The sequence below is a fragment of the Pezoporus wallicus genome, unplaced genomic scaffold, assembly GCF_028554395.1.
Source record: "Pezoporus wallicus isolate ANWC-B61680 ecotype Strahan unplaced genomic scaffold, APGP_CSIRO_Pwel_v1 contig_6428, whole genome shotgun sequence".
Lineage (NCBI taxonomy): Eukaryota > Metazoa > Chordata > Aves > Psittaciformes > Psittacidae > Pezoporus > Pezoporus wallicus.
The window spans coordinates 2,704,451-2,731,200 of NW_026639269.1; the positions used below are offsets into that span (position 1 = coordinate 2,704,451).

The 26,750-nt window shown below is 37.2% G+C and overlaps 1 protein-coding gene across 1 annotated transcript in view; it reads right to left on the reverse strand.

Annotated features, from left to right (window-relative positions):
• The window catches only part of COL21A1 (collagen type XXI alpha 1 chain), a 78,983-nt gene that overhangs the window by 40,110 nt on the left and 12,123 nt on the right, over nucleotides 1–26,750 (reverse strand). Inside the window, exons 6-15 of the mRNA XM_057414082.1 lie at nucleotides 24,897–24,974; nucleotides 22,517–22,525; nucleotides 20,734–20,817; nucleotides 18,622–18,684; nucleotides 9,151–9,204; nucleotides 6,555–6,608; nucleotides 2,906–2,959; nucleotides 2,051–2,104; nucleotides 840–893; nucleotides 709–762 (exon numbers count right to left, since the gene is read on the reverse strand). Of these exons, the coding sequence (XP_057270065.1) occupies nucleotides 709–762; nucleotides 840–893; nucleotides 2,051–2,104; nucleotides 2,906–2,959; nucleotides 6,555–6,608; nucleotides 9,151–9,204; nucleotides 18,622–18,684; nucleotides 20,734–20,817; nucleotides 22,517–22,525; nucleotides 24,897–24,974 (558 nt within the window). The remainder of the gene's footprint in view (nucleotides 1–708; nucleotides 763–839; nucleotides 894–2,050; nucleotides 2,105–2,905; nucleotides 2,960–6,554; nucleotides 6,609–9,150; nucleotides 9,205–18,621; nucleotides 18,685–20,733; nucleotides 20,818–22,516; nucleotides 22,526–24,896; nucleotides 24,975–26,750) is intronic.

The window sequence follows — 26,750 nt, forward strand, 5'->3', positions numbered from 1 at the left end:
AAGTTTCTTTAGATCAATTCAACCTAACATTTGCATCACATATTAATAATCTTTTTCCTATGAACTTAACTTAAACTGGTACTGCTAAAATCCATCTTTTCACCAATTAGAACACTGCACACAACAACTGGGTAAACAAAACATCCAGTGAGCTCACAGACTGCAATACATTATGGAAATATTAGATACTGTAGTCTTTTTTGCAGTAGACATATACCTAGTCCACTTGCAAAACTGTTCAAATTAAATACAAAAGGCACTGCACACTGAAGAGAATACAAACATAAACACGAATCCAATCCTGAAGGTGTTTTCTCCTAAGTTTCACCCAGCTCCCTTTAAAAGTAATAATAATATTTGATTACTTCCTTCTTAACTGTACACAACAGTTATGTTCTGAAGGGAATGCTTATATATAAATCTTATTAACATCCACAGAGTTAGAGAAACACAAACAGGGTAAGGGAGACAAAGTATAAACAATCTCTGATGATCATTAATGCACTCTTAATAAAAGCTTTGCCCCTGCTCACAAGCCAACTGAAATCAATGAAGTCTGCCCACTGGCCACAGTAAATTTTGACATTTCCCAGTAACTCACATTATTTTAATTTCCAGTAATTCTCCACAGAATAACCTGCGTGTATTTAGACCAACAGCAAAGCAACTGAAGACTTTGGCAAGATACAAATATACATTTGTACCTACCTTGAAACCGGGACTTCCTGGTAATCCATCTTTCCCACTTCTGCCAGGATCTCCCTGTGGAAACGGTTAACAGTCATCAGCAGGTGAATTAACAAGCAAAAGTAAAGGCAAGCTGTCTTCACATAACTTACAGATCGCCCAGGCATTCCTGGAAACCCCATATCACCCTTCTCTCCTTTTGAACCCTGAGAAATAAAAAAGCAAAAAAAAAAAGAAACAAAAAACAACAAAGTAACTACTGCTGTAAACTCAGTATATTTAACCTATCATTCATGTATGTTATTTCTAATTTTGAAAATGTATGGAAGATCTGTTTCTTTCTTAACACAGCCAGTGGTCAATTAATAACTAACCTCCATTACAGAAACATACATATGATCTAAAATACAGTAATGTGAACAAGAAGCCTCTTCCAAATTGCTTAATACTCTAAACTAATACATGAAGAAAATATAGCGATAGGTGAAAATGTAACTGTTAACACTGGATGACAAAAATATGTTCTCTGAAATATAAATATTTACATACAAGCACACACTGGTTTATATGAATTATGGATTAAACCAAGATCTCTCTTCCAGGCCGCTATCAGCCTCATTCCATTCATGTGTTCCTCTCTTCTCTCTCCTTATTCCTCTCCCTCTCCCCTGTTTGGTTGTATTGTTAATGTTCATTTCTGTGTATTAAAAAGCACAGCCTTCTTTAAGATATAATTTTTACTTATACCCCATATTAAAGACAGATATATATTTAAAACATATTTATGAGCATTTTCATCATAAAATCACAGAATCACAGAATGGTTTGGGTTGGAAGGGACCTTAAAGAAAATCCAATTCCAACCCCCCTGCCATAGGCAGGGACACCTTCCATTAGACCAGGTTGCTCAAAGCCCCGTCCAACCTGGCCTTGAACACTGCCAGGGATGGTGCAGCCACAGCTTCTCTGGGGAACATGTTCCATTTTGAGTTATGTTAAAATAAATTACATCAATCCACTAACAGAAGGATAAAGAGAGTTCTCAAAATACTCAAATAAGCAGAGCGTGAGTTTAACATTACTAGACATAAGCAAGGTGTTTTAATTTTTGTCTTTGTTTCTCACTATCCAAACCTATCTTACTTGTCAATAAATTAAATTAAGTTTCCCTGAGACGTCTGTTTAGCCCATGACAGTAACTGGTATGCGGTTTCCCTGTCCTTATCTGAGCCCACAAGCTCTTACATCTTATTTTCTCCCCCTGTACTGTTGAGGAGGGGGAACGAGAGAGTGGCTAGGGGAGCATTAGGCAGCCAGGCAAGATCACTCCTCCATAGATACCAATACCATTTTGCTTACTTGCCTTTTTTCCATATATTCCTGGCACTCCTTGATCTCCTTTAGGACCCCTTTCTCCCTAGACAAAATGTGTGTAAGTTAATTTTTAAAACAGAAGTAGTTATATACAGATACATATATACCCAAAGTATGCATACATGTAAAATGAAGCAGGCAAAGAGCTCCATCTGATATAAAAAATGTATTCAAGACAGTAAATGCAAATTTTGAATTTTCCAAGCAATCCTAAAGGAGAAGCCCAGAATGTCCAGTGCTGCTGGTGAGACTATTGACAGTTCCCAGGCTTTATGCTTCCATTTTCAGTATAAGGCACTTCTTTGAGTTTCTGGTCACTTCAATATAGGTAGACACCTAAGTGAAAATTCAGTTCTTTAAAGTGCTGCAATCTTCTGAAAGCCTTATATGAAAAGTTTAAAACACAAATTTGGAAAAACTAGCAAATTCAGTTGAGTACCAACACAGAAGAGCAAAAGATACGGTTGATGATGGGAACACAACACATAAACTCACTGTATTAGACCAGAACTATCCTTCAAAATGCTATCACTCAAATTCAATGACTTCAAGGCTTTCATTTGTCATGAAGATGATTCTAAGTAGTACCAAATCAAACTCCAAAATGATTACTAAAGAATCCCATGGAACAGAAATTTAAAAAAACATGTAATTTCCATTGCTTGATATGTACATAATGAAGCCTCATGGCATGTATCTTCCTTCAGTTTCAGGATCACATCATTTTATGTAGGTCATCAAATGCACCTACCTAGTACTGTATATAAACTTATTTTTCCTTTATGTTAAACTATAGAGTAAGTAAAACACATGAATATTGTAACAAGAAATATTTAATTTCAACCTTTGGTGCTGGCATCCCATGTAATCCAGGAAAACCAGGTAATCCACGGTCACCCTAAAAGAGTAAACACACTTTAAATCCTTATATGTAAATCAGTAGTAATATACTACAGTAACACTCATATTCTCAATGATCAACAAATAGAAAAAAGATGTTATATTTCACCATATCAACTACATATCACTGGTATGCTCACTGATGAGAGTCTGTTGATCTTTAAACAAGATTCAATACATACAAGAAAAAAAAAATCACTGTATTTATTAGAATAAATTTTACTGTAATCTTTCAATGAGGTTTATGGAGGTTCAAAAGCAGCAATTTAACTCTGACAAAAGGAAAAAAAGCTTGAAAAGAGCTTGGAAAAATCTCTGTAGAGTTTTTTTTGTAGAGATAATTGTACCATCTGATTTTGTAGAGATAATTGCACCATCCAATCCTAATTCTCAAATAATAAGGAAATGCCCTAAATCTGAGACGGGTTTGCTCCTACCTCTTACTGAAAATTTTAAAGTCCTACTGACTTTATCAAATTTCTCAGCACTTACTCGAGACGAGCGAGTATTAAAAAATAAGGTATTACATACTTTCTAAAAAATAAACCACATTAAACAAAATACGCTGAGAAAAAAACTTTGGCACTGTCCCGGGTTCAGCAGTAGCAGTCATGTTTCTCCTCCTTGGTAGCTGGTGCAATGCAGTGTTTTGACTTTCGGCTCGGGAACAGAGCTGATAGAGATGTTTTGGTTTGGCCAAGGACTTTGTGAGCCTCATGCTCTGCCAGGGCGGAGGGGAAGCTGGGAGGAAGCAGAGACAGGACACCTGACCCAAACTGACCAAAGAGGTATTCCATACCACAGCACGTCATGCCCAGGATGTAACTGGGAGTTAGCCGGAAGGGTGGGGAGACTGCAGGGTTGGAGGAGGTATCGGTCGGAGCTTGGTCGGGCTTGGGGGGCGAGTTATCGGTCAGCTGGTGCTGAGGTGTTGTATTCTGTTCCCTTGTTATTTCCTTTATCATTATTATCATTGGTGGTAGCAGTAGTGATTTGTGTTATACCTTAGTTACTAAACTGTTCTTATCTCAACCCGTGGGAGTTGCATTCTTTTGATTCTCCTCTCCGTCCCTCCGAGAGCAGGGGGAGGGCAAGAAAGGGGGGGGAAGTGAGCGAACGAATTACCTGACTGGGTTTAAACCACGACAGGCACTTTGACAAATCAGTTCTCATTCCAGTGCAAGAAAGAATCCACTTTGGTAAAAGCAGTTGGTAATTAAAAATACAAGCCAAAACATCAGTTCTTCTTATTGTCCTCATAGGTTTTATAATAATTGGTAATAATTTGTCACTACCTGACTTGAAATAATAAAAACAAGCTTAGTTGCTTGTTTCAGTAGACAGGATTTGCTTCATTCATAACAAAGACCCAATCACCAAATCATTTTTGGATAATCACAATGTTTTCTCTCTGTTAATACCTAACTTTATACGGAGTAACAGATTTCAATTTGTTTAATATATTTCAATCATAAAGGAGTAATAGTAAATTATGCGCAGATATTTCAACTTCTAATACAAAGGATAAGAGAAATCATGTCTCTGTTTTATCAAAACCATTCATGTAGAAGTCACATATTCACAGAAGACAGGAACATGACCACAGGAATGATAGCTTGTGGGTTAGTATCAAAATATCACTCAATAAAAAAGTACTGAAAACAGGCAATGGAATTGAGTTCAAAAAAATCAGCAAAGCTTATAAAATAAACACTTCATGCATCCGTTGCTTCTTAATGAAGAAGAATGAAGCCTCAATTTCTGCTCAGAAGCAGTGATTCAATTACTGGATAAACCAAAACTGGAAACAGTTTTAAATTAATTGCTACAGAAACTTTACAAGTAACGGGATGAAATTAAGAGATGAAAATTTGGGATGCATCATCAGGAAAAAAATTCTAATGGCAAGACATATTTTACAGTGGAAGAAGTTTTCTAAAACAGTGGTGGAAGCCCTATTTCTTGGCACATTTTAAACAAGGCTGGACTGAGCATTAGGAAATATTCTATCTGTCACAACCCTGCTGTCCTGGGTTTAGCAGTAGCAGTCAATTTTTTCTCCTTCTTAGTAGGTGGTGCAGTATTGTGTTTTGACTTTCAGCCTGGGAATAGAGCTGATAACACCGATGTCTTTAGTTGTTGCTAAGTCATGTTTACTCTGACCAAGGACTTTCTGAGTCTCATGCTCTGCCAGGGAGGAGGGGAGGCCAGGAGGAAGCAGAGACAGAACACCTGACCCAAGCTACTCAAAGAGGTATTCCATACCACAGCACATCATGCCCGGGGAGGTAACTGGGAGTTACTCGGAAGGGCACAGGCTCTCTTTTGGGGTTGGACTCATTCCCCTTATCATGTTATTTCCCTTATCACTATTATTGCTGGTGGTAGCAGCAGTGGTTTGTGCTATACCTTAGTTACTGGATTGTTCTTATCTCAACCAGTGTGAGTTACATTCTTTTGATTCTCCTCCCCATCCCTCCATGAACGGGCTGGGGGGGGGGGGGGGGGGGGGAAGGAAAGAAAGAGGGAGGAAGGAGGGGAGTGAGTGAACGAGCTGTGTGTCTGGGTTTAAACCACGACACCTGCACCACCAGGAGAATAGAGTTTTTCATCATCAGTGTCTTATTTTCTGCACGTGGCCCAATACTGAATGATTAATTAGATTAATATCTAAGATCAATTAGATTAAGATGCCTAAAGCCACAAAAGCACATTTTTCAGCTCTAATTATGCATTTGAGAACTCTGCTGCACAGTGAAGAATTTAAGGATATGCTTTCAATATTAGGAACTTTAGAAAAAGAAAATTTTACAGTAAAATCTGTTTGGAAAACAAGTGCGTATTTTACAAAAAAGGCTTTGTTTTTTTAATAAAGCAAAACAAAAATATGTTTTTATCATAGGGAAATTAGAACATTTCTAAACACAGGGCAAAAGTGTGAAAGAAGGGTGGACACAACTATTTACACAGCAGTGAGACTTGCCTATAGCCAGTGGCTAGTTTATTCACCGTGTATACAGGAGGTCCAGATTCAACTTCATCATGATTACAAGAAGAGAGTTTTATATAAGCTTACACATCTGTCTGCAGCCACAAGCTACTGGGCACACCTCAGCTACAATTTTCCATAAAAAGGTTTGGTTTCAATTAGTCTGTGTTTTCTGATAAAAAGTGCAATCCAAAAATTCCTACCCAGCTCATCTGGATGCTCACTTAAAAAGAGTGCAAAGAGATAGAAAGAAACTGTTCTGACAGGTATCCATAGAAAACTGTGCTTACAGGTATCCATATTAAGATACGCTTTCTAAATATAAATTATTCAGTAGAATAAAGGTGTTACTGGCAGTGCTAAAGCCTATATAAACTCTAATAAATGAAGCAGAAGAGGTTCAGAACTGAAGACACATTCTTTAGAATTCTTATACCTTCTTTATTGCATTTTTTAATAATTCTCACAGAAGACTCATGTGAAAATATTGATACTGTTCAGACTGTTCAGCCAACAATATTCAGCAGTATAACCAAAAATGATAAATGGTAAGAGTAAAATTTAATTTTTTATTTATCACTTTTCTTTTTTTTTTTTTTTTTACCTTAGCCCCATCTTTCCCCGGCTCTCCCTTGATACCTGGTAAGCCACGTGGTCCCTAAGAGAGAAAAAATTAGAACCAGCTCAAATACTAACTCAGATAGGGAATGAGACACAGCCAGTCATTCACAGTCTAGGAGGTTCCTCCAGTGCACTGATGATAACTTCTTAATGCAAATGGTGGACGAACCAACTAGGAGAGGAGCGCTGCTGGATCTGGTACTCACCAACAAGAAAGGTCTGGTTGAAGTAGTGATGGTCAATGGCAGCCTGGGCTGCAGTGACCATGAGATGGTCAGTTTAGGATCTTGTGTGGGAAGAATAGAATACCTAGCAAGGCCACATTTCTGGATTTCTGAAGGGCAAACTTTGGCCTCTCCAATCAATTGCTAAGGGAAGTATCATGGCAAAGGGTACTAGGTGGTAAAGGGGCTCAAGATAGTTGGTCAGCATTCAAGGACCACTTCTTCAAAGCTCAGGATCAGAGTGTCCCAATGAGTAGGAAGTCAAGTAGGCGAGCCAGGAGACCAGCATGGTTAAACAAGGAACTGCTGAGCAAACTCATACGGAAAAAGAGAATCTATGGATTATGGAAGGAGGGGCTGGCCACTTGGGAGGAATATAGGACAGCTGTTAGAGGATGTAGGGAAGCAATTAGGACAGCTAAGGGCTCCTTGGAACTTAATCTGGCAAGTCGGGTCAAGGACAATAGAAAGGGCTTCTTCAAATACATAGCAAATAAAACTAAGACAAGAAGCAGTACAGGCCCACTGCTGAATGAGGTGGGTGCCCTGGAGACAGAGGATATAAAGAAGGCAGTTGAGACTGAGGGGTGACCTCATCAATGTTTACAAATATGTAAAGGGTGAGTGTCAGGATGATGGAGCTAGGTTTTTTTCAGTGATGTCCAGTGATAGGACAAGGGGCAATGGGTGTAAACTGGAGCATAGGAGGTTCCATGTGAACATCTTTACTGTGAGAGTGACAGAGCACTGGAACAGGTTGCCCAGGGGGGTTGTGGAGTCTCCTACATTGGAGATATTCAAGGCCCCCCTGGAGAAGTTCCTGTGTGATGTACTGTAGGTTACCCTGCTCTTGCAGGAGGGTTGGACTAGATGATCTTTTGAGGTCCCTTCCAACCCTTAGGATTCTGTGATTCTGTGATTCTATGTAATACAACATGACCTGCAGAATGATGTGTCAACAGGTTGATCACATCATTTCAGTAACCAGATATGAAAGCAGAACCAAGCACCAAATATGTCCAGCACACTATCATAACCCATTACTGGGAAACACGGTCTGTACTAGTTCAGAGATGTCATAGAAGCATAGAATGGTTTGGGTTGGAAGGGACTGTAATGCTCACCTAGTTCCATCCCCCTACCGTGAGCAAAGACACCTTCCACTAGATCAGGGTTCTGATCTATGTTTCCCATCCAACCTGGCCTTGAACACTGCCTGGGATGGAACATCTACAATTTTTTGTGGCAATCTGTTCCAGTGTCTCACCAATCTCCTAGTAAAGAATTTCTTCCTAATATCCAATCCAAATCTACCCTCTTTTAGTTTAAATCCGTTTCCCTTTGTCCTGTCACTCAATGCCCTTGTAAAAAGTCCCTCTCCAGCTTTACTGCAGGGCCCCTTTAGGTACTGGAATGCTACTCTAAGCTCCTCCCTGAGCCTTCTCTTCTCCAGGCTGACCATTCTCTAGCAGCCTTTCTTCACAGGAGAGGTGTTCCAGCCCTCTGATCTTCATGGCCCTCCTCTGGACTCACTCCAAAAGGTCCATGTCCTTCTTTATTTTGGTGGCTCCAGAGCTGGATGCAGTACTCCAACTGGGGTCTCATGAGAGCAACACAGAGGTGAAGAATCACCTCCTTCAACCTGCTGGTCACATTTTTTTTGATGCATGTCCCCTTCCTTTGAAATGTCCATCAGACAGCTTTCACATATGTCATGTTGCAGGCTTGTTCTTGGCCCCAGCATGTTCTCAGATGTTTAATTCAACAAAGTAATATATCCTAGACTACACAGCCAGAGTGGATCATGCCACAAGTAAAATACAGCACAGGTTTCAATAACTGTCTCAGTAAGGACTACTAAATTAATACATTGAAGAATGAAAAAAGAATTCTCCTCCATCAGTCTGGGCATTATCTGAAACCTTCTTTTGAACTGTGAGTAATCAATCACACTCAGAAGGCTTCAGATTACTGTTACTGATTCTCAGAAAAATTGAAGGCACTGCTATGGCAGGGGGGTTAGAACTAGATGATGTTAAGGTCCTTTCCAACCCTAACTATTCTGTGATTCTATGATTTGGCTTGGGGATCGTCTAAGCTCCAGCCGAATCCTGCTCCTACAGGCCTTACCTAGCACTGATTAGATTACAGTCTAATTGTCATTCTACCTACAAACCCCAAAGCCATGCGAATTCCAAAGCAATTCCCCCAAGGACAGCCCCTGACTTCAGGTCATCCCTTGAGCCCTTTTCATTACCCACATCTCAACTCTCAATGACAAGCAATGGATACTGGGAAAGAGCTGGTAGGATTTGTCCCAGATTTCCAAATTCACAGCATGAAATTAAAACTTACTTGAACCCCTGGAGTCCCTGGGATACCTGGAGCTCCTGCTGATCCCTGATATCCCTAAGGAAAAGAAATCAAGACTTGTAACTTTTTGTAAGTTATATTTACAAATTTCCAAACACCTATTTAAGGAAAAAAAAAATCTTCCTGATCACTAAAGAACTGTTGGCACAACCCTGTCATTTTGGGTCACGAATTTTAGTAAATGCTGTCCTAATTATAAATTTGAGATTCAGATTTCAGCTTTTATCTCTTCATCTGAAGTCTGCAGACTCCAAACCTTATGCTAAAATCTGTTATTTTAGAACTGCTACACGAGAATGTGACAAACACACTGGTTTATGTCCACTTGGAGGAAGAAAAAAAACAAGACTCACATACGTAGACACCTTTTCTCTCTCTCTCTCTCTCAAGAAACATAGCTGAAAAATGACAGGACTTTTAAAGGCTTATTTCCAGTTACAGGCGTAAGTGTTAACAAATAATGCACGTTCTAATACATTATGCAGCTAGTTTTATAGTACCTCTAAATAAAAAAAAAAAAATAGTCCATTCTCAGTACTAAGCACTTAGCTATGAACTTCAGGATATACAACAGGCTATGCAAGTTAAAAAATAAATAAATAATGTGATGACTGGGACTACAGAAAGAAATGGTAAATAATTTGTGACTTGAAAAGAGAATTTCAGGAATGCTTTACTAGAAATCAACATTGTCAGAACAAGGGAACCTTTACAGCACCCAAAAGATATGCCTAAGCTGTTTTGGTAGACGGATTTCAATTAGCACAGCTAAGACAGCCAGTTTTTACGCAAAATTAACAATTGCTTTAGAAGAATCTTTTAACAGAGAAAAGTAACTGAAGGTTAGGAATTTTACTGAGCTCTAGAAAAAACATGTCATTCCAATGGACAAAATGAGCTACAAAGAGGGATTTTTTTGAGAATAAGAGGAGAACTTCTCCTGTAAGTCTCTGAGACTATTTGGCTCAGAGAGCCCAAACAGAATTTGATAAATCCCATAAAATGGACTATTCAATTTCAAATACCCTGAACTTGATCTTGATTTGAACTGGAAGAACTAATAATCCTATTTCTAAATGAGTTTCAGTCTTAAAATGTAGCACAAAATTTAATAGGGGGATTTCCAAACTGGTAAAAAGGAGCTAATAGAACCTTTTTAGTACAAAGAAAGCAATGTATATGTCTCATTTCTTCTCTAAATCAGTCAAAGCTTCCTGAGATAATAAACAGAGCTAAAATTATTTGCTTGGTTAGATACAAGAGAGTACTTGCTGTGCCCTCTTCCCAAAACACATTTGAGCAGATGCCCAGTGAGCCAGCTGGTAATGGTTAGTACAGAAGTAAACAGAATTCTAGGTCTCTGTCATACATAGATACTTTATCAAGCATTTCATTTTTAGTGCTCAAGGCAGTTCTAGAGAAATCAGCTTTAACTGTAAATGGTGCAGCATTCCCAGGTTGATTACAGGCCTCCCTGGTAGCTGAAACAATTCACCAAGCAAAAAAAATTACTTTTAAAAGTTTATCCATTTATTTATTGAAAGTAAAAAAGTTTGTATGACTTCCTGTAGGATGCAATTCTACATAAATAAAACTTTATTTCACATTCTAGATTTCTGAAATGCAATTTCCCTTCCTTTTACCTGAGTAAGGGAAGAAGTAGAGAAGGACAATTTCCTGGCTGAACTGAATTTCAAAATTCACAGGATGAATGGAGGATGGAAGAATTTTCGGCTTACAAAACTGCATATTTAGCTCAGAGCTAGATCATGTAATGCAATTTTAAAGCAAATCAAACTCATTGTCCCTGCGTTTGTTTACCGGAAAGCTGGAACAGCCAACATTCAAAAGGAAATCCACAGAAAGTCACAAAAACAAGAATCACCGTCCAGTACAAATAACACAGCAATTGTTTGGACAAGTTAAAAAAACCTTCTATAAATTATGAAAATCAGCTTTCATAAAAACTAAGCACCCTTTTGCTTCACTACTCCTTCTCCAGTAGGGACCATCAGTCTACATACTAACTCCTACAATTTTTTTGCAGTTCAGTTAGCTCCTCTTCCCTTAACCTCGAAGCTCTCAATAGCAGTATGTATGTGACGTACATACATATGCTTTGGGAACAGATGTGCCATAGTTGACATTTTACATAAAAGGGATATAAGTGAAAATTGCCTTTTCAGTCGTCACAGGTGAGTTCAGGACTGCAGGTAAACTTTCAAGTAAGGTGAAAGCATCAAATTCACCACTAAAAAGAAAGAATTTTTTTTACTGGGACTTTCTCTTCACTCATGAATTCTTCAGAAGACCCACAAATGGTGTGAAAAGTATTCTAGCTAACCCTGAACTTGATATTCAGTCTTGAATCTAGTTGCCTAAACACAGACAGCTCCTGCCTTTTGAGCTTCCTTAGACACACACCCAGTGTTAGAAGATAGTGCCACAAAATATTTGGGGGCATTCATCTTTTTGAAGCAGCAGTGTGGGAAGACAAAATACTTTATAGCATTAGAATTCCACACCTCCCGGGGTATATTAATTAAATATACATTAACTAATACAGGAATTTAGACACCCAGTAACTCTGTATATACGTAAACACTAAATGTAGGTGTCAGACTCAACCTCAGCTATAATGTTTCATCAATGTTGTCAATCAGCATTACTCCACAGCACTTTGTTTACATTCTTTTTCGTTATTTCACATCCATGCAACTGAAATCAGGAATATACAAAATCTCCCTCTCAATTTATTGTGGGTGGAACAATACTGATAAATTTCTAGTGCCTGAAAAATCTGTAAAGGTGAAGTGACAAACAGCAAGATACTGAGACACTAAGTTTTGTACCAAATGACTGGATATTTAAAACAAGAAATAAAAACAAAAACCACAGATAAAATGTAACTTTGGAATATTAAAGAAAATGGAAATAATTTACAAGTAATTATGAGGTAAAAAGTTGAACAGACTTCTTAGGCCAAAGAACTTACATAAAGGACATAGTCAAATTAGCAACACTGTTATCATCAGTGAATAAGAGCCTTGCTGAAAAACAAAAGTTTGTTTACCTGTAAAGGAAAGAGCTGAGCAAGGACATATGACAATTATTAATTCCAAAGAACTTAGGTGCAATAGCAGAGTAAATCTTACAGGTGTATCTTCAATGCACTCACCTAAAGAAAAAAGTCCAGGCAGCATTCACAGGTGAATCATATCAGAAATATATAAAATACAAATAAAAATGGAGGTCATATTGATAAGGCAATGACAACTGCACTGCATGCTGACTTACTGAAAAGCTTTTGGAGTCACTGAACAACATAAATGACAAAGGCATGACAGCAGGAAAGCCAAGGGAGAAGTAAACAAGCTCAGCTTGGCTAGGAAGTAACCAAGGATCAACTGTAATGGTCTAAAGATATTTAAGGACTGTAAACACTGAGTAAACAGACCCATTTAGGGTGATGTAACTAAGCGTAATTGAATTCAACTGAAAAAGATTTTACTTGATGGTAGGAAAACATTCTGACAGAGAGGTCTGTGGACCTCTTGTGGAAGCCTCCTTAAAGTGAATTTGAAGCACAATTATCTAAAGCATTAGAAGAGAAGTTTCCAAACCCCTTTCAAAAATACATTACATCTTAAAGGACAGAAATTCTTATTGCTATTCAGGCATGTATCCCCACCTACGCTCAAATTTGCAGTCACAGTATGACCTTCTCCCTCATTGGCAATATCAGTAACTAAAATCCTGCAATACAACAGAAATGTTAGAATGGACTTTCTGTATTTGATTTGTTTCAGCCTTTGTCTGAGAAGATATTTATCATCTAATGCTTTTGCCTCAGGTCCTTCCTCCTCCTTTTCTCAAGGCGCTTTTTTCCGCTCTCACCCCCAAACAATCTTCTCTAACACCTCACTATGCTTGTACTCATGTTCCTACTGCCTTTTTTTTCCCACCTCTTTGAACATGTGGATCAGTTGAGCAGTCCTCTCCAGTGGGACTGTTTAGACCCTGTACCTTACGACCTTCTCTTAAGCAGGGGTAACTCAGGAGCTCAGAGTGTCATCTCCTCTCTCCTCCCGCCGTTAAACAGCACGGCCCTGTAGAAGGGCTTCTCATGGCATCTGCTTCTGCAAGCTATGAGAACTGCCTCTGCAGTGAAGCCCCTCTGTCTACACATATCAAAACATGAAAATGAAGGGTAGATCCAGTATTGGATCACAAAGATAACTAAATGCCACTTTTACCTTCCAACACAAATTTAGGGGTGATTCTTAATCAAAGATTAATAAATCACATAAACATTATTATGGGAGAAGTACAGAAAGCAGGTTTTGTTGCCTTGAATGTTGCCTTATTTTAAAATTGGTTTTGCTTTGTTTTGTTTGGGCCTGTTTAATTCATTTGATTACACTTCCTTCCATTGGCTACTCTGTCATCTGCAAAGGCTTTCATAGCTCAGAGCTCTTAGCGGTATATTTTACCTGAGAATGATGTTCTGGGCTCAAATACAACAAGAGGGAAGACAAAAAAAAAATCTATCAAGATTATTAAATAAAAAGTCATAAATCAAGCTTTAAAAGTTCCTGAACTTCAAACTCGTGGAAGATGCGATGATGTACCAAGGGAGTATAACTTCCTGCTCCCTACTTAGGTGCTTATCCTCATCATCTACCTTTGGCTTCTTATGTATAATTATCTTATGAAGATAATCATACAGTCTTTTGCCTGAAATGTATAGCTGGATGCAACTCAAGTCAGCATCAGGCTTCGCCCTGATTTCAAAGTAGGAGGTCTTGGTAAAGCCATTACGTGATTGAATTAGATTGGAGTAATCAGATTTCCTTTCAGAAGAACAATGTCACAGTGTGCTACTGAGGAATATTTATTTTTCTGAAATTGAGAGCAACATTTTACAGCTGAATTAGCAACTATGTCTGTGAAAGTTTCCTGAGAAAAGTAGCTGCAGAGTTTATACCAACTTAAATCCACAGGCAAACCATCCAATAGGACAGGTGACCCTGCCCCTCTACTCTGCTCTCGGGAGACCTCACCTGGAGTATTGTGTGCAGTTCTGGTGTCCTCAACATAAAAAGGACATGGAACTGTTGGAACAAGTCCAGAGAAGGGCTACGAGGATGATCAGGGGACTGGAGCACCTCCCGTATGAAGACAGGCTGAGGAAGTTGGGGCTGCTCAGCCTGGAGAAGAGAAGGCTGCGTGGAGACCTCCTAGCAGCCTTCCAGTATCTGAAGGGGGCCTATAGGGATGCTGGAGAGGGACTCTTCATTAGGGACTGTAGTGATAGGACAAGGGGTAACGGGTTCAAACTTAAACAGGGGAAGTTTAGGTTGGATGTAAGAAGGAAGTTCTTTACTGTGAGGGTGGTGAGGCACTGGAATGGGTTGCCCAGGGAGGTTGTGAATGCTCCATCCCTGGCAGTGTTCAAGGCCAGGTTGGACGAGGCCTTGGGTGATATGATTTAGCGGAAAGTGTCCCTGCCCACAGCAGGGGGGTTGGAACTAGATGATCTCAAGGTCCTTTCCAACCCTAACGATTCTATGATTCTATGATTCTATATATACATGAAACTATTACCCATTTTTATTCCAAAAGTACTTTTGAAATACTCAGCTATTGCCAGTACACTAAGTCCATCATAAAAGATTCGGTCTTCAGTTGGTCGCCAAGTATTAGTAAACTCTAGGTAGTACAACTGCAATAATGTACTATAGGCCTTTTTTAAAAAAGAAATATTGGAATGATTGGAAACTACTTATTATGTGAAGGTTTTGAAACCTTATGAACTATGTACATGGGTATATCAGTAAAGTCAGTCTCACCAGATTATTTTTAAAGTACTTATTGTTTGTGGACACCGTAAAGACAAGACAAATGTTTCCGAACTTTCCTGAATGAAGCTAGTTGGAATACTGAAAAATTGTCCAGATATGCTAGCCACGTGCGTCAAAGTTCAAAATTGTCAAATAAGTGTATTGTTTAATTGCTTTTAGCAGACCAATAACCTATCTCCTCTATAAACCACAAGTGATCACTGAATAGACTCTGTTCATTTATTTTTCCCCTTAACTTGAGTTTTTCCCCAGTACATATGAAGTATCTTTTGAAATAAAAGAATGGCTTTGTGACTGCAATCAGGCTGCTGAACGTTCCCAGGTCCAGCAATCACTCCAGCTGCTTCTTTCTGATGAATAATGCCAATTAAAATCGGTTCCAGTTTACTATTTTTAGCCCTGTGCTTATTTACCAGTAGGATTTCTCCTGACATGACAATGTAATTATTTCAGGTCCCAAATTACATTTTTGATTGAAAAAAAAAACAGTATTTTAGCTACTCATAATGCTTCTCACTTTTCCGCTTTTCTCCAGTTACTTCAACTGATCTTCTCTGTATATATCAAAGTATGGAAAATAAACAGCTGGCAATTAATGAGAAAAAACAAAGAATCTATAAACAGAACTATTAAAGGAAAAATAATTAAAGAATGATTGAAAATGAGTCATGTTTATGTTCACCTTCCCAAATATTAGAGCAAACAATTTTACTAACAGCAGGTGAACAATTGCTTTCTGGGAATATTGAAGATATTCATGGGAATTGGTTTGAATTTTTCTGGACTGAAACAAAGTTTTACAACAATCTAGCCAGCCCACAAACAATAAACTAAATTTTCTTTGCTGTTTTACTTTAAAAGTCAGTTACATATAGTAATATAAATGCATGCCTAAAACCCTTCTCAGAGGAAGAAACATTTTGTTGACCAGTTATACTATTCCAAGAAAATGAATACCAGATAGGCAAACTGGAATAACTTTAGAGAACATAAAAATGTGTTTGGGAACAGAGAAGACTGACTTTCCAAGAAAAGCTTTTCATGCAAAAGTCATTCGATTAAACACTGACTACGCAACTACCTGTAAGCTTATTGTGCTGTCTGAATGAAGATCTTGCTTTTCAGAGATCCCAGGGGATACAGCTAAAAAGATCCATATACGCAAAGTTATCTCTAAGAAGGAAAATCACTGATAGCACATAAAATGTGAGTTTGCATTAGCAAATAAATAAGTAAAACAGAAAGAAGAAGACAGAGAGAGTAATCTGTTTTCCTGCACAGTGAATCTAAAGGGTGTCCTGCTGCTCATGGCTAAAAGCTAGCTGGGAAAGCACTCAAAAACCTACTGTAAGGAATGGTAATGTACCGGCCAGAGCTGCAGATGATCTAATTATGTCCTTACAAAGAACAAGTGCAAAAAGTTACAGTTGATACTTCAAAGAAATTAGTTAATAAAGCTATACGATTGAACTGTAAGCACTTCAAATAACATAGGAACTTCAATTCAGGAAAATAGTGACATTTCTCCATTAGTGGGGCTTTCTGATTCTCTGCAAATTGTCTGAGATGCTTTTGTTAACCTTTATGTTCACTGAATGCCCATCTATGCACGTTATGACTCACTCACAAGCAAAAAATCATAAAAAACATAATTGCCAGATAACAAAGTTACAGAAAGACTAACTTATTTCTCCTTCATGATTCACACTGTTAAAAATTCAAGTGCTTATGAGAAGATATATAGCATTGAAGTAGGAACCTGTTAATAAAAGTATGAAAAAGTCATAATAAACTGTTTCTAAAACAATACTGTTGCATCTGAAATGAAGCCTTAATCTTTCTAAGAGAGAATGGAAACTGACAGTTCCTTACCAAAATCCAGCCCATCCTGTCTTTACAGTATCACTTTATTTTTCAAAATACCACAGTAGAATAACTTAGTTAGGAATTTAGTAGGAACAACATGCTAGAGGTACTAAAATGGATAAGCAAGGGCAGATTTGGAAAAGACTTGTGATTAGTTACAGTATCCTCATGAATCTTTCCACAGGACAGAAAAATTGCTAAAAGTGAAGTTGAAAGGTCCAGTCCAGGCCTTTTTTGCCATTCTCTGAAATCTCTCTAGTTTCTCAAGTGTGGACCAAAATGCCCCCAAAAACTTAATATCCCTTCTAAGTCTCAACCAAACCCTTAGACTTTTAGTTCTCCTGTCCATAATACAATGTTTCTGTCATAAATGATTTTGTCTTCTCTGCACTCATCCACTTGTATTTTCTAATGTTTTGGAACATCTTATATTTTAATTCTTGACAGTATTTGGGACTCATTCCTAATTGTATTTTCTGTGGCTTTCAGGACATGATGCTTACCTTCCCTTCTACTTCACCATGGAGATCTCAAAATAACACTACAACCTAAGGACTCAAGCATAAAATTTTATCCTCACAATAAGAATGAAAAGCTACAATGAATTACCAACTTCTAGTACGTGCATGCACTTTTGTTTTCCTGCTTTTGGTATCCAAGCAGAGAAATTATCCTCTTTTCAGAAGCAAATTAATGCACCCAATTGTCTTTTAAATTATCTTTTTTTTAGTAAATATATATAAATTAATATAATATAATTGAAGTAGCTTCTAAAGAACACTAAGCAACATCAGAAGCCACATTCTTAGAAACATGGGTGGTCAAGTCTCACAACTTTTGGCCTGCCTTCTCTTAACACAGATACACACCATCACTTTGGTGATAACAGACTGCAGTCTGTTAACAAAACCCTACTCAACAGGGAAGCTTGGCTGCCAATATCTTAGAGGCTTCCAATTAGATTCAGAGATCTAATATACTTTTTACTGAAACTTTAGGCTATTTTTATATACTTATTTGCTTTTATTACAATTTTATTACAATAAAGTATGGTAACCACGAAGACCAGATGAGCCATTGCCAAATATGCAGTTTTTATTTTAGGGACATATGTTATTCATCTACTTTCTTCCAGTCTTTACCATCCCTAATAATGAAATGCCAGGTTAAAAAGTAAAACCTAGGATAAGAGAAAAATACAGGTATTATTATTATGTATGTTTTAACACATAATGTCTAGAACTGCAAAATGTTTTTGTTTTTAACATTGTATATACATATATACATCCTTTGATGGACTACTTGTGGCAGCCTAAAAAGAAACTAAATGAACCCACATTAAACATGAGAAGCAATCCCTAAAATAGACAGGATTTTATCTGCCCAAAAGCGCCTTCTAATACAAAAATTCTTAAGTAGTAAAGACTGAAGGTCAGGTGGTAACTGCTGCAAACTGATGCAAAGACTAACAGGAGCACTCATAGCCTGTTCTCTGCTATACAACAGTGCCTAACTCATGCTGCCATATTTACAACATTTTAGCTTGAAACAAAAACACTATGAATGACATCTTCATAGAATTGTTATGTTCAGATAGCGCTCAAGTGATATTCACAGTTTCAAAGAACGGACACAAAATCATCTAAATTTGAAAATCAGGTATCATGTATTTTCTCCTGTTAGTTTTGCATTTACAATATATGACTAAGTTTTTAGTACTCACAGGCTTACCATCTGGACCAGGCTGCCCAGGATAACCATGATTCCCAGGCTGCCCAGGGTCACCCTATGGAGAAGCAAATATGTTAACACACAACATATATGAAAGAACGTTTTAAAATTAGCATAGAGTAACCTTTGCCCTGATAAATTCCACAAAACAGTGGCTGCGAGCCCTGATACTTGGTATTGAGGAGTAATTCCTACAGCAAAAAAAGAACTGATATTGTAGCCCCCTCCCTGGGGAAATTCTCCCTAACTTCTTGTTCAGGACTTGGGAGAAATGAGCACCCTCAGCCACAGCACAAGTATGGCCCAGCACCTCAAATGCTTTCAAGCTTTTTAACATCTGAACAGAAATAAAACCACTTTTGACCAGACAGATGAAGAAATAGTTATTAAACCCTTGTTAATCTTGTAGTTCTACCCTGAAGAAAACTCTCATCTGCTTTGGCTCTTAAAGCAAAAGCACTGGAAAGGCAGGAACCAGGATCAAAACCTGCTAAATACTAAACTCCTCTCCACATACTTATTTCTGTCTTAAATATATATATATATATATATATATAATCCATTAGGTTTCTTCTTATAAGCCTTTTGCAATTATCTTGATAACCTCTGTTATGACCATGTTAAATGAAAAGAAAAATCAGTTCCCCAGGCTTCGAGCTTCTGGTAAGAAAGCAGGAACTTCCACCTCAATATACCCTCTGAATGTATCAAAGTTCTCTGTTTATTTTACTAACAGACTTGATTTAAGCCCAGCAAAATCCAGTAAGAGTTGGTCTATGGAAACATTTTACATCTACAGGAGCATTAAGCAGGTGCTATGTTCTTCAACCTGAACCATCAACAGACCTGCAGGTCAATTACAGCTGCAGAATTGTTATAAACAGGATATGAAACTAGCTTTCAATGTGACTATGAAAAAACATGTTTTCACATATAAACCACAGCAATGTAATGCTGAACTAAATGGAAAAGGGATATAGAATAATGCCTCTTTAGAAAAGCATACCAGAATTATTACTGTCCAAATTAAGAAGTCCAGGTTTGAAATTAGAGCAGAAGTAAAATTGCTTTCAAATATACTATCTAAACTATGAAATATCATGCCTTTAGCTTGAAAATGTTAAAATATCAGTTACCTGTATTTTTTAATTGTTTTAATTTAGTTAATTTTATTGCACTCCATTAGTATCACAAATACACAAATTAAGTTTAAATTTATACAGCTCCAAAGTCAGGTATTCAGAAGTTAAGACATACTGTTAAAATAACCTATACAATTTTCTGAAATTTTATACACCTTTATACTTTACAGGATGTGGCTTTAAGGTTTTTAAATGATAAATACTTGCTTCTCTCTCTTTTTCTTCTAATATGCTAAAGAGAAAAAAAAGGTAAAAGACCACAAAAATTCCATCATATGAAATAATCTCCAGCTTGTAGATCCCAATTCCCTGATTATAGTTATCCTTACCATTGTAGCAAAACACCCTCTGAGCTGATGTTGCTGCAGCAGACTGTTAACCCCTTAGATAATGAGAGTAGAGTTTTTTAATAATTTGTTTAATGAGAGCAGTTTGGCAATTTCTTGTCCACCCTTGTAAGGCAAGCTAGTCACTCTGGAAGCACTGCTTGATAATACAGCAAAGTTCTAGGGATTTCAGTTTGCCACGTTAGACATCTGACGCTCAGGTCTGTTTCTCAGTCCTCCACCAACATTCGAGGCAGTCATCAAAACAGCTAAGGTGGAACTCACCCAGTAAGCACCTAGTCCATTCTTTGTTAAAGAAGTTAAAAAACCCACTGCATTAAAACTTCCATTAGCAAACCATTTCATGCTGAAGTACAAGGAAACAAGGATTTTAAATCCATGAACATTTTCTTTAAAAAATAAGACACATTTGTGTTACTATGATTTATGGCACCACAATATGGCCTTGAGGATTCTAATCACTGTATTCATGCACTGGAAACCAGAAGCAGGAGAATTTGTCCACTACTGTTTTAACCTGTCTGACTGTGACTGGCCAAGATAGATTGGACAAGAAAAAGATTCAAAAAAAAATAAAAAAGCATGTATGCTCAACAAGACTGAATGGAAACTTACCTTGGGGCCTGGAGGTCCTTGTTTTCCTGGCGGGCATATGCAGGGGGCAGGCGTTGAGCCTACATCACTAGGACCATTCATGCACTACGAAGAGTGAAACCAGCCATCAATACACATGGCACAAGCATTCGACAAATGTATCATAACATTATATGAAGCTGATTATGATTCAGTTGTGCAGGTCTTGCCTCTGTCTCCTTTGTTCCAGTGAAACTTCTGCTTACCTGAATATTGCCCTGAATTTGCATGCATGAATTCATCATTTTATCCAGAAGAAAAACAAATAAAAAATTAAGTACTGATACTGGGCTGATATCTGAAACTCTATTTGCTTTTCCACAAGTATTTTGTCACACAGTTTGACAATTTTAAATCTGGTAATATGCAAGACTCTTCTCCTAAAGTAATTGATATTAATCACTTGAAGCGTGATCAGTTATCAAATATATTTATTTAGATTGGATATAAGGAGGAAATTCTTTCCTGTTAGGGTGGTGAGGCATTGGAATAGGTTGCCCGGGGAGGTTGTGAATGCTCCATCCCTGGCAGTGTTCAAGACCAGGTTGGATGAAGCCTTGGGTGTTATGGTTTAGTGTGAGGTGTCCCTGCCCATGGCAGGGGGGTTGGAACTTGAGGATCTTAAGGTCCTTTCCAACCCTAACTATTCTATGATTCTATCATTCTATCATTGAAGTTTGTAAAAAGAATTTAATAGATATTATGTAGAGCATAATGATCACAACTGATGGGCATGCTATCATGGGTAGCAAGCTTGAAAATATCTTAAAAGTCAAAGTCTCCTACCTCCTGGGCATGTGTCCCACCTAGGAAGCTACAAAGGAAAGGTGGGGCATGGCTGCTATGTCCAACTCCTGCAAGTCACTAGTCCTGGCCCCCAAGGGCACCCATCTTCCACAGACCACTAAATGACCTTCTCCAAACTATGCTCTCTACCCAAACAGCAGTAAACACTAAACCTTGGCAGACCAAATCACCCTCTAGAGATACTTTTTTAGGTATTTACTTCTCACCAGTAAGACCACGTGAAACCTCAGTGTTTTGCCAAGGCAGGTGAGTGGAGAACTATTAGATCAAATCCCATCAGCCCCAGGTCAAACACCCAAATTTACATGCATCTATACTAAATGAATTTTTTTTTCACCAGCAAATTCTTAGAGCTGTGGAAAGGCAAAATTTGAGAACACAAGATACAAAAAGCAGACTTTTTTACGTATTATCTAAAACACTTTCTAGAACATTTTAATCATATTTTCTGAAATAATGCAGATTTTTTTTATAATGCTCTCTGAATGTAGTTCTTTCTCAGGGTCAAATGATAGATCAAAACACAAATCCAAGTTTCCTTTGCAACTGAACCAAGTGGAGGCTAGGGGATCAAGAAGATGTTTAGGGAAGCTATCATATCAAGCCTCCAAACAAGCCCCCCCTTCAGAGAGCTCCCTTTAGCATGATGCAGGTAGCAGCTACGTGACTGCGCGTATCCCCATTCATTTTGCAACTACATCCACCCTTGCAAATTAGAGAAATGGAACTGAACTGGGAAAAAATATCAGATCACTTATTCTAATAAACGTGGGTTTCTTCAGAAAACTGATTTTTAATTTGTCTATTGACTAGAGTTCAACTAATGAAAATCCAGCTCTTTGAAGCTTAGCAAACCTCTGTCCTCTTTTCAAAACAAAGTGTAAATTCCCTAGAATAAGTTTACATAAAGTCAAATACTACCTTAAATTGAGTTTGAGCAGTTTATGATTGAGCCTACCTCTCCATTCTGAAACAAAAAGAAACACAGTTTAAGAGTACAGCAATATTTGTAATAAGCAAAATCCATTCATTTGTAAATACTACCAAAACCAATCATAAATTTCGGGCTGTAACTGTCAAGGAATTATAATTCATAATTTTAGACTCAGACTTAAGTGCAGCTGCTACCAATATATATGAATTTCTAGTTCATTTAATTTAAGGGTCTTCCAACAGAAGCTACCAGTAGCAATTTTTAAAAGGCAATGACAAAACTAGAATTAACACTGAACCATGTAAATATTTACACATGACATGTTTAGATTTGGGTCAAATCTTCTGCCAGGAGTAACCTCATAAAAATAAAATAAAATAAAATTAAAATAAAATAAAATAAAATAAAATAAAATAAAATAAATTCCTCTGCTTACTCATTCATGTCAGAGAATGTACCAAAATATTTCTAAAATCTCTGATCTCTGCCTAAATCCAGCATCTGGGAAAACACACAGCAGCACAGAGGCAAGGCCAGCTTTTTCTCACGCTCCTGTGTGACTGTGTTAGGCTCTGCTATTAGCTGAGTTGAGTTTTCCAATATCTGCAACGCCATTGAACAATCCATCCCCAAATATTTCAGCATACCAACCATGAAATTGTCTGTCTTCATGGTTTAGTAGGCACCATTAGCTGCACCATGTACAGGAGCTTTCTAATTCACAGTCAACACAGACTTCATACACAGTCCTATGGAGACAGACAGCTTCCTCTGTATTCAATTTTTGACTTGGACAACCTCTAGAGAAGGTTATCTTCCTCCAGAGACCGCATAGGGAGTTTAAAATTAATTTGAAGCCATGTATCTTCCGGAAAGGGGATGAATTCAAGCTGTAATTAGTACATACAGCCCCTGCTTAGTTCAGGAGCTTTGACACAATTGCACTTTGATAGAACACACCCACAAATCACATATTCCTCTTTAGAGATCGTTCAAAATTTTTATTTTCTGACGGAGTCCAGAATTTCATGGGTAAAGTCCAAACTTAATTCACAACAACAACAACAAGTGAAACGAAGATGGCAAAAAGCAATCTTTTTGCTTGGACTTCTTGCCAAATCACAGAGAACGCAAGGAAGGACGGACTTTTTAGTGTTTACTTTCTTCGTGCAAAAATTTCTTTCATTGGTTTACTTTTATAGCCTACTTTTATTTTGTAAAGAATAAAAAGATACATGGTGCAGTTAAATAGCCAAATACTAAATTTACTTCAGGATTTAAAGCTAACTTCACAGAAGCATTCCTGAACCCATTAGCTCTTGACACACACAGTTAGATTTCAGAACAGCTAATAATTCAGCCAGTCACTTGTTACTTAAATGAAAGCAGCAAGTTTTAAAAAGCCCTAATAAGGGTGCTGACTGCAACAGATACAAATAAATAGAAGAAAAATAGACTAGCTGGGCATCTGGGCAAGTCTGACAAAAAAAAATAATGCATGTGGATGTTGAAGATTTACAGGTTCTATTGTCAAACTGGCTAAATGGACCTAATGATAAATCAAATCACAACATGAAGAATACCGATTTACAAACTAAGACACTGGTGTCTGATTATCTTTAGCCTAGTTTGTTTTAGACACCAAACAAAGGAGGATATTTTGAATGAAACTGTATGCAGAAAATAATCTCTTGATTATATTTTGAGATGGGAGCTGAATACTTTTGAAAATCTGGCCCAAACCCTGTGTCATGAATGGTTTCCAAATCTGTTTGCATGTGTTACGTATTTCACTGTACAATTAACTGCAAGTAAGAGGGCAACCAAAGGGTCGATGGATCCCCATAAGCTTCCTAATTGTGTACATGAATCATAAAATCCTGATTTTATTTTTGTCCTATCTACAATATATTTCATGAAATTTTGGCAACTCTAATGCAATATTTACAGATACTTCTGATAGGAAAAAGTGACTTAAAAATATAGGTTTGTTGATTATATTAAAAAAAATCAGGTATTAAATTACCTGACAAGGAGCAATAACTATATCAGGTAAACTAAAGAGTAATATTTAAAGTATTTTACCCTGCTGTAACCTAGTAGTTTTCTTAACTTAAAGCATTTCAAATCTTAAACTGTAACAGAAGATTCCAAGATTCTTCTATACTGCAGTCAAATTCCTACCATCAAATATCTAAGTTAAAAAAACTTCAAAAATATATTTGTGCAAAAATAATGCTGAAAGCACACAAGTTCTGCATCAGTTGATATTGCACGTGCAACAAGCATTTGTTTGCACCAGCTCAATCAATGTATTACTTATTTTAAGAATTCACTGAGTCAGCATTAAACTGATTTCTAAAAAATGCCAAGTAGTCCTCAAAAGTTCATTTATCATACTCACAAATCCCGGGATCTCACAGACTGTTTCTCGATTATTTTGCTCTGGGTCACAGTAGATTCGCAGTTTTTGTATATCAAACTATAATTAAAACATAAAAGACTTTTTTTAGGTAAAGTATACATTTTCTGACATTAAGTTAAACTATACTCTTCTTAAACTGTATCTTCCACAAGTATAGAACAAATGAGCAAAATATTAAAAAGAAAGGGAAACTGGAAGCTCTGTGCCCCCCCTATAGTTAAAAATCAAAGATGCAGAAACATTTTTTGTCAGAGTACTTACAATGATTATTACATGCAATCAATTGAACATTCTGTAACGGAATTATTTAAAGAAATATAATCAATCCAAGATTTTTGTTTCTAAAATAATAGAAATCACCCCCTTAATCCTTGGCAATAAATCCAAACATTCACAGCACGAATTACACTGGCTGCCAATATAACAGGGAAACAAGTTACAACAGCACAGGCAAAACCAGCCTTTCACATTTTACCTTAAGAGTCCTTGGAAGATGTTTCTACACTGACCTGTCTCTACTAGATGTAAGACTAGTAATTTTGGTGAAGCGTAAGGGATCCCTGATGCTTGAAAGAATTTCATTTGGAGTTCAGCTGTATAATGTAAAGCTTTAAAAGGCAATCAGTAAAAACACTGGCACCAGGTAAGCAAAAGTTTGTGCCATTGTGCTCTACAGCTATATTAAAAAAAAAAATTATACCACTGAAGACAGCTTTTCTAGAATAAATTATCCTTAATCCAAAGAGAAAAAAAAACCATTACGCTCATATGAAATCATAGCTACAAGCTAGAGCAGGGAAAGCACAGAAAATGGAGTCTGTTAATACCATGCTTACTGATACGTGTTTTCAAATTTAAACTGTCTACAATTCACCATATTTCAGTATGTACACAAGTTCATCATTGCTATACTGCCAAGCACTGCAGCCAGTAAGATCCTAATTAAATCAAGAACACTTGCAAAATATCACCAGAAAACATCTGAATAAGAGCACAGAAAGAGAATGAATGTTCACCGAAGAATCTCTGACATATATTCTTGTATCATACTTTGCATGCAATTTCAAGGTATTTCTTTCTTTAAGGGTTTCCAAATACCTTTTCATTGAAAGTATGTATGCATTTTCATATGAAAGTGGTATGCAGGTTCACTAAAATATTTCTCTATAATCATAGTTTGAACAGAAATATCCTGGCAAAGTTTAAATGTTAATGCTTTGCAGAATGCATCACAGACTGAGAAAGTGGAGAAATGAAATATGTTTTTTAGATTATAAAAATCATCTGGAAACATAAAATTGCAACCTGAGGCAGATTTTCTACTTTTCTTCTAGGCCACTATCAGATGCGGCTCTCATACAATTCCACATTCCTAGAATGCTTTTATTTTAGATAACATGTCTAGCTACTAACATTCTTTAACTCAGTAACCATATTACTGGGAAGCTATAAAAGTCCCATTTCTGCAGTGACTTAAGCAAAAATACAAGGCACAACAAAAACAAATAACTAACCCTCTAATCCTAGAATGCACAAAACTGTGAAAATGGGATTATCCTGCACAGAGAAAATGCATGAGACAATTGAGTACAATTCTGAAATCTCTACTTTTCTTGCAATAAGAAGTGCTTGAAGTCCCATTAGAAATCTGTGACAAACATTCAGTAGTTTTCACAAAGGGGTACTTCAGTATACAGACAATGTCACCACCAGAAATGCTGAGTCACACACACAGCGCATCATCCAAGTTCCCATGCACACTTTAAGAATATGATAATAATAGAACTGAAGCCTGGCTACAAATTCATAAAATTCAGGAATACCTAAGTAAAG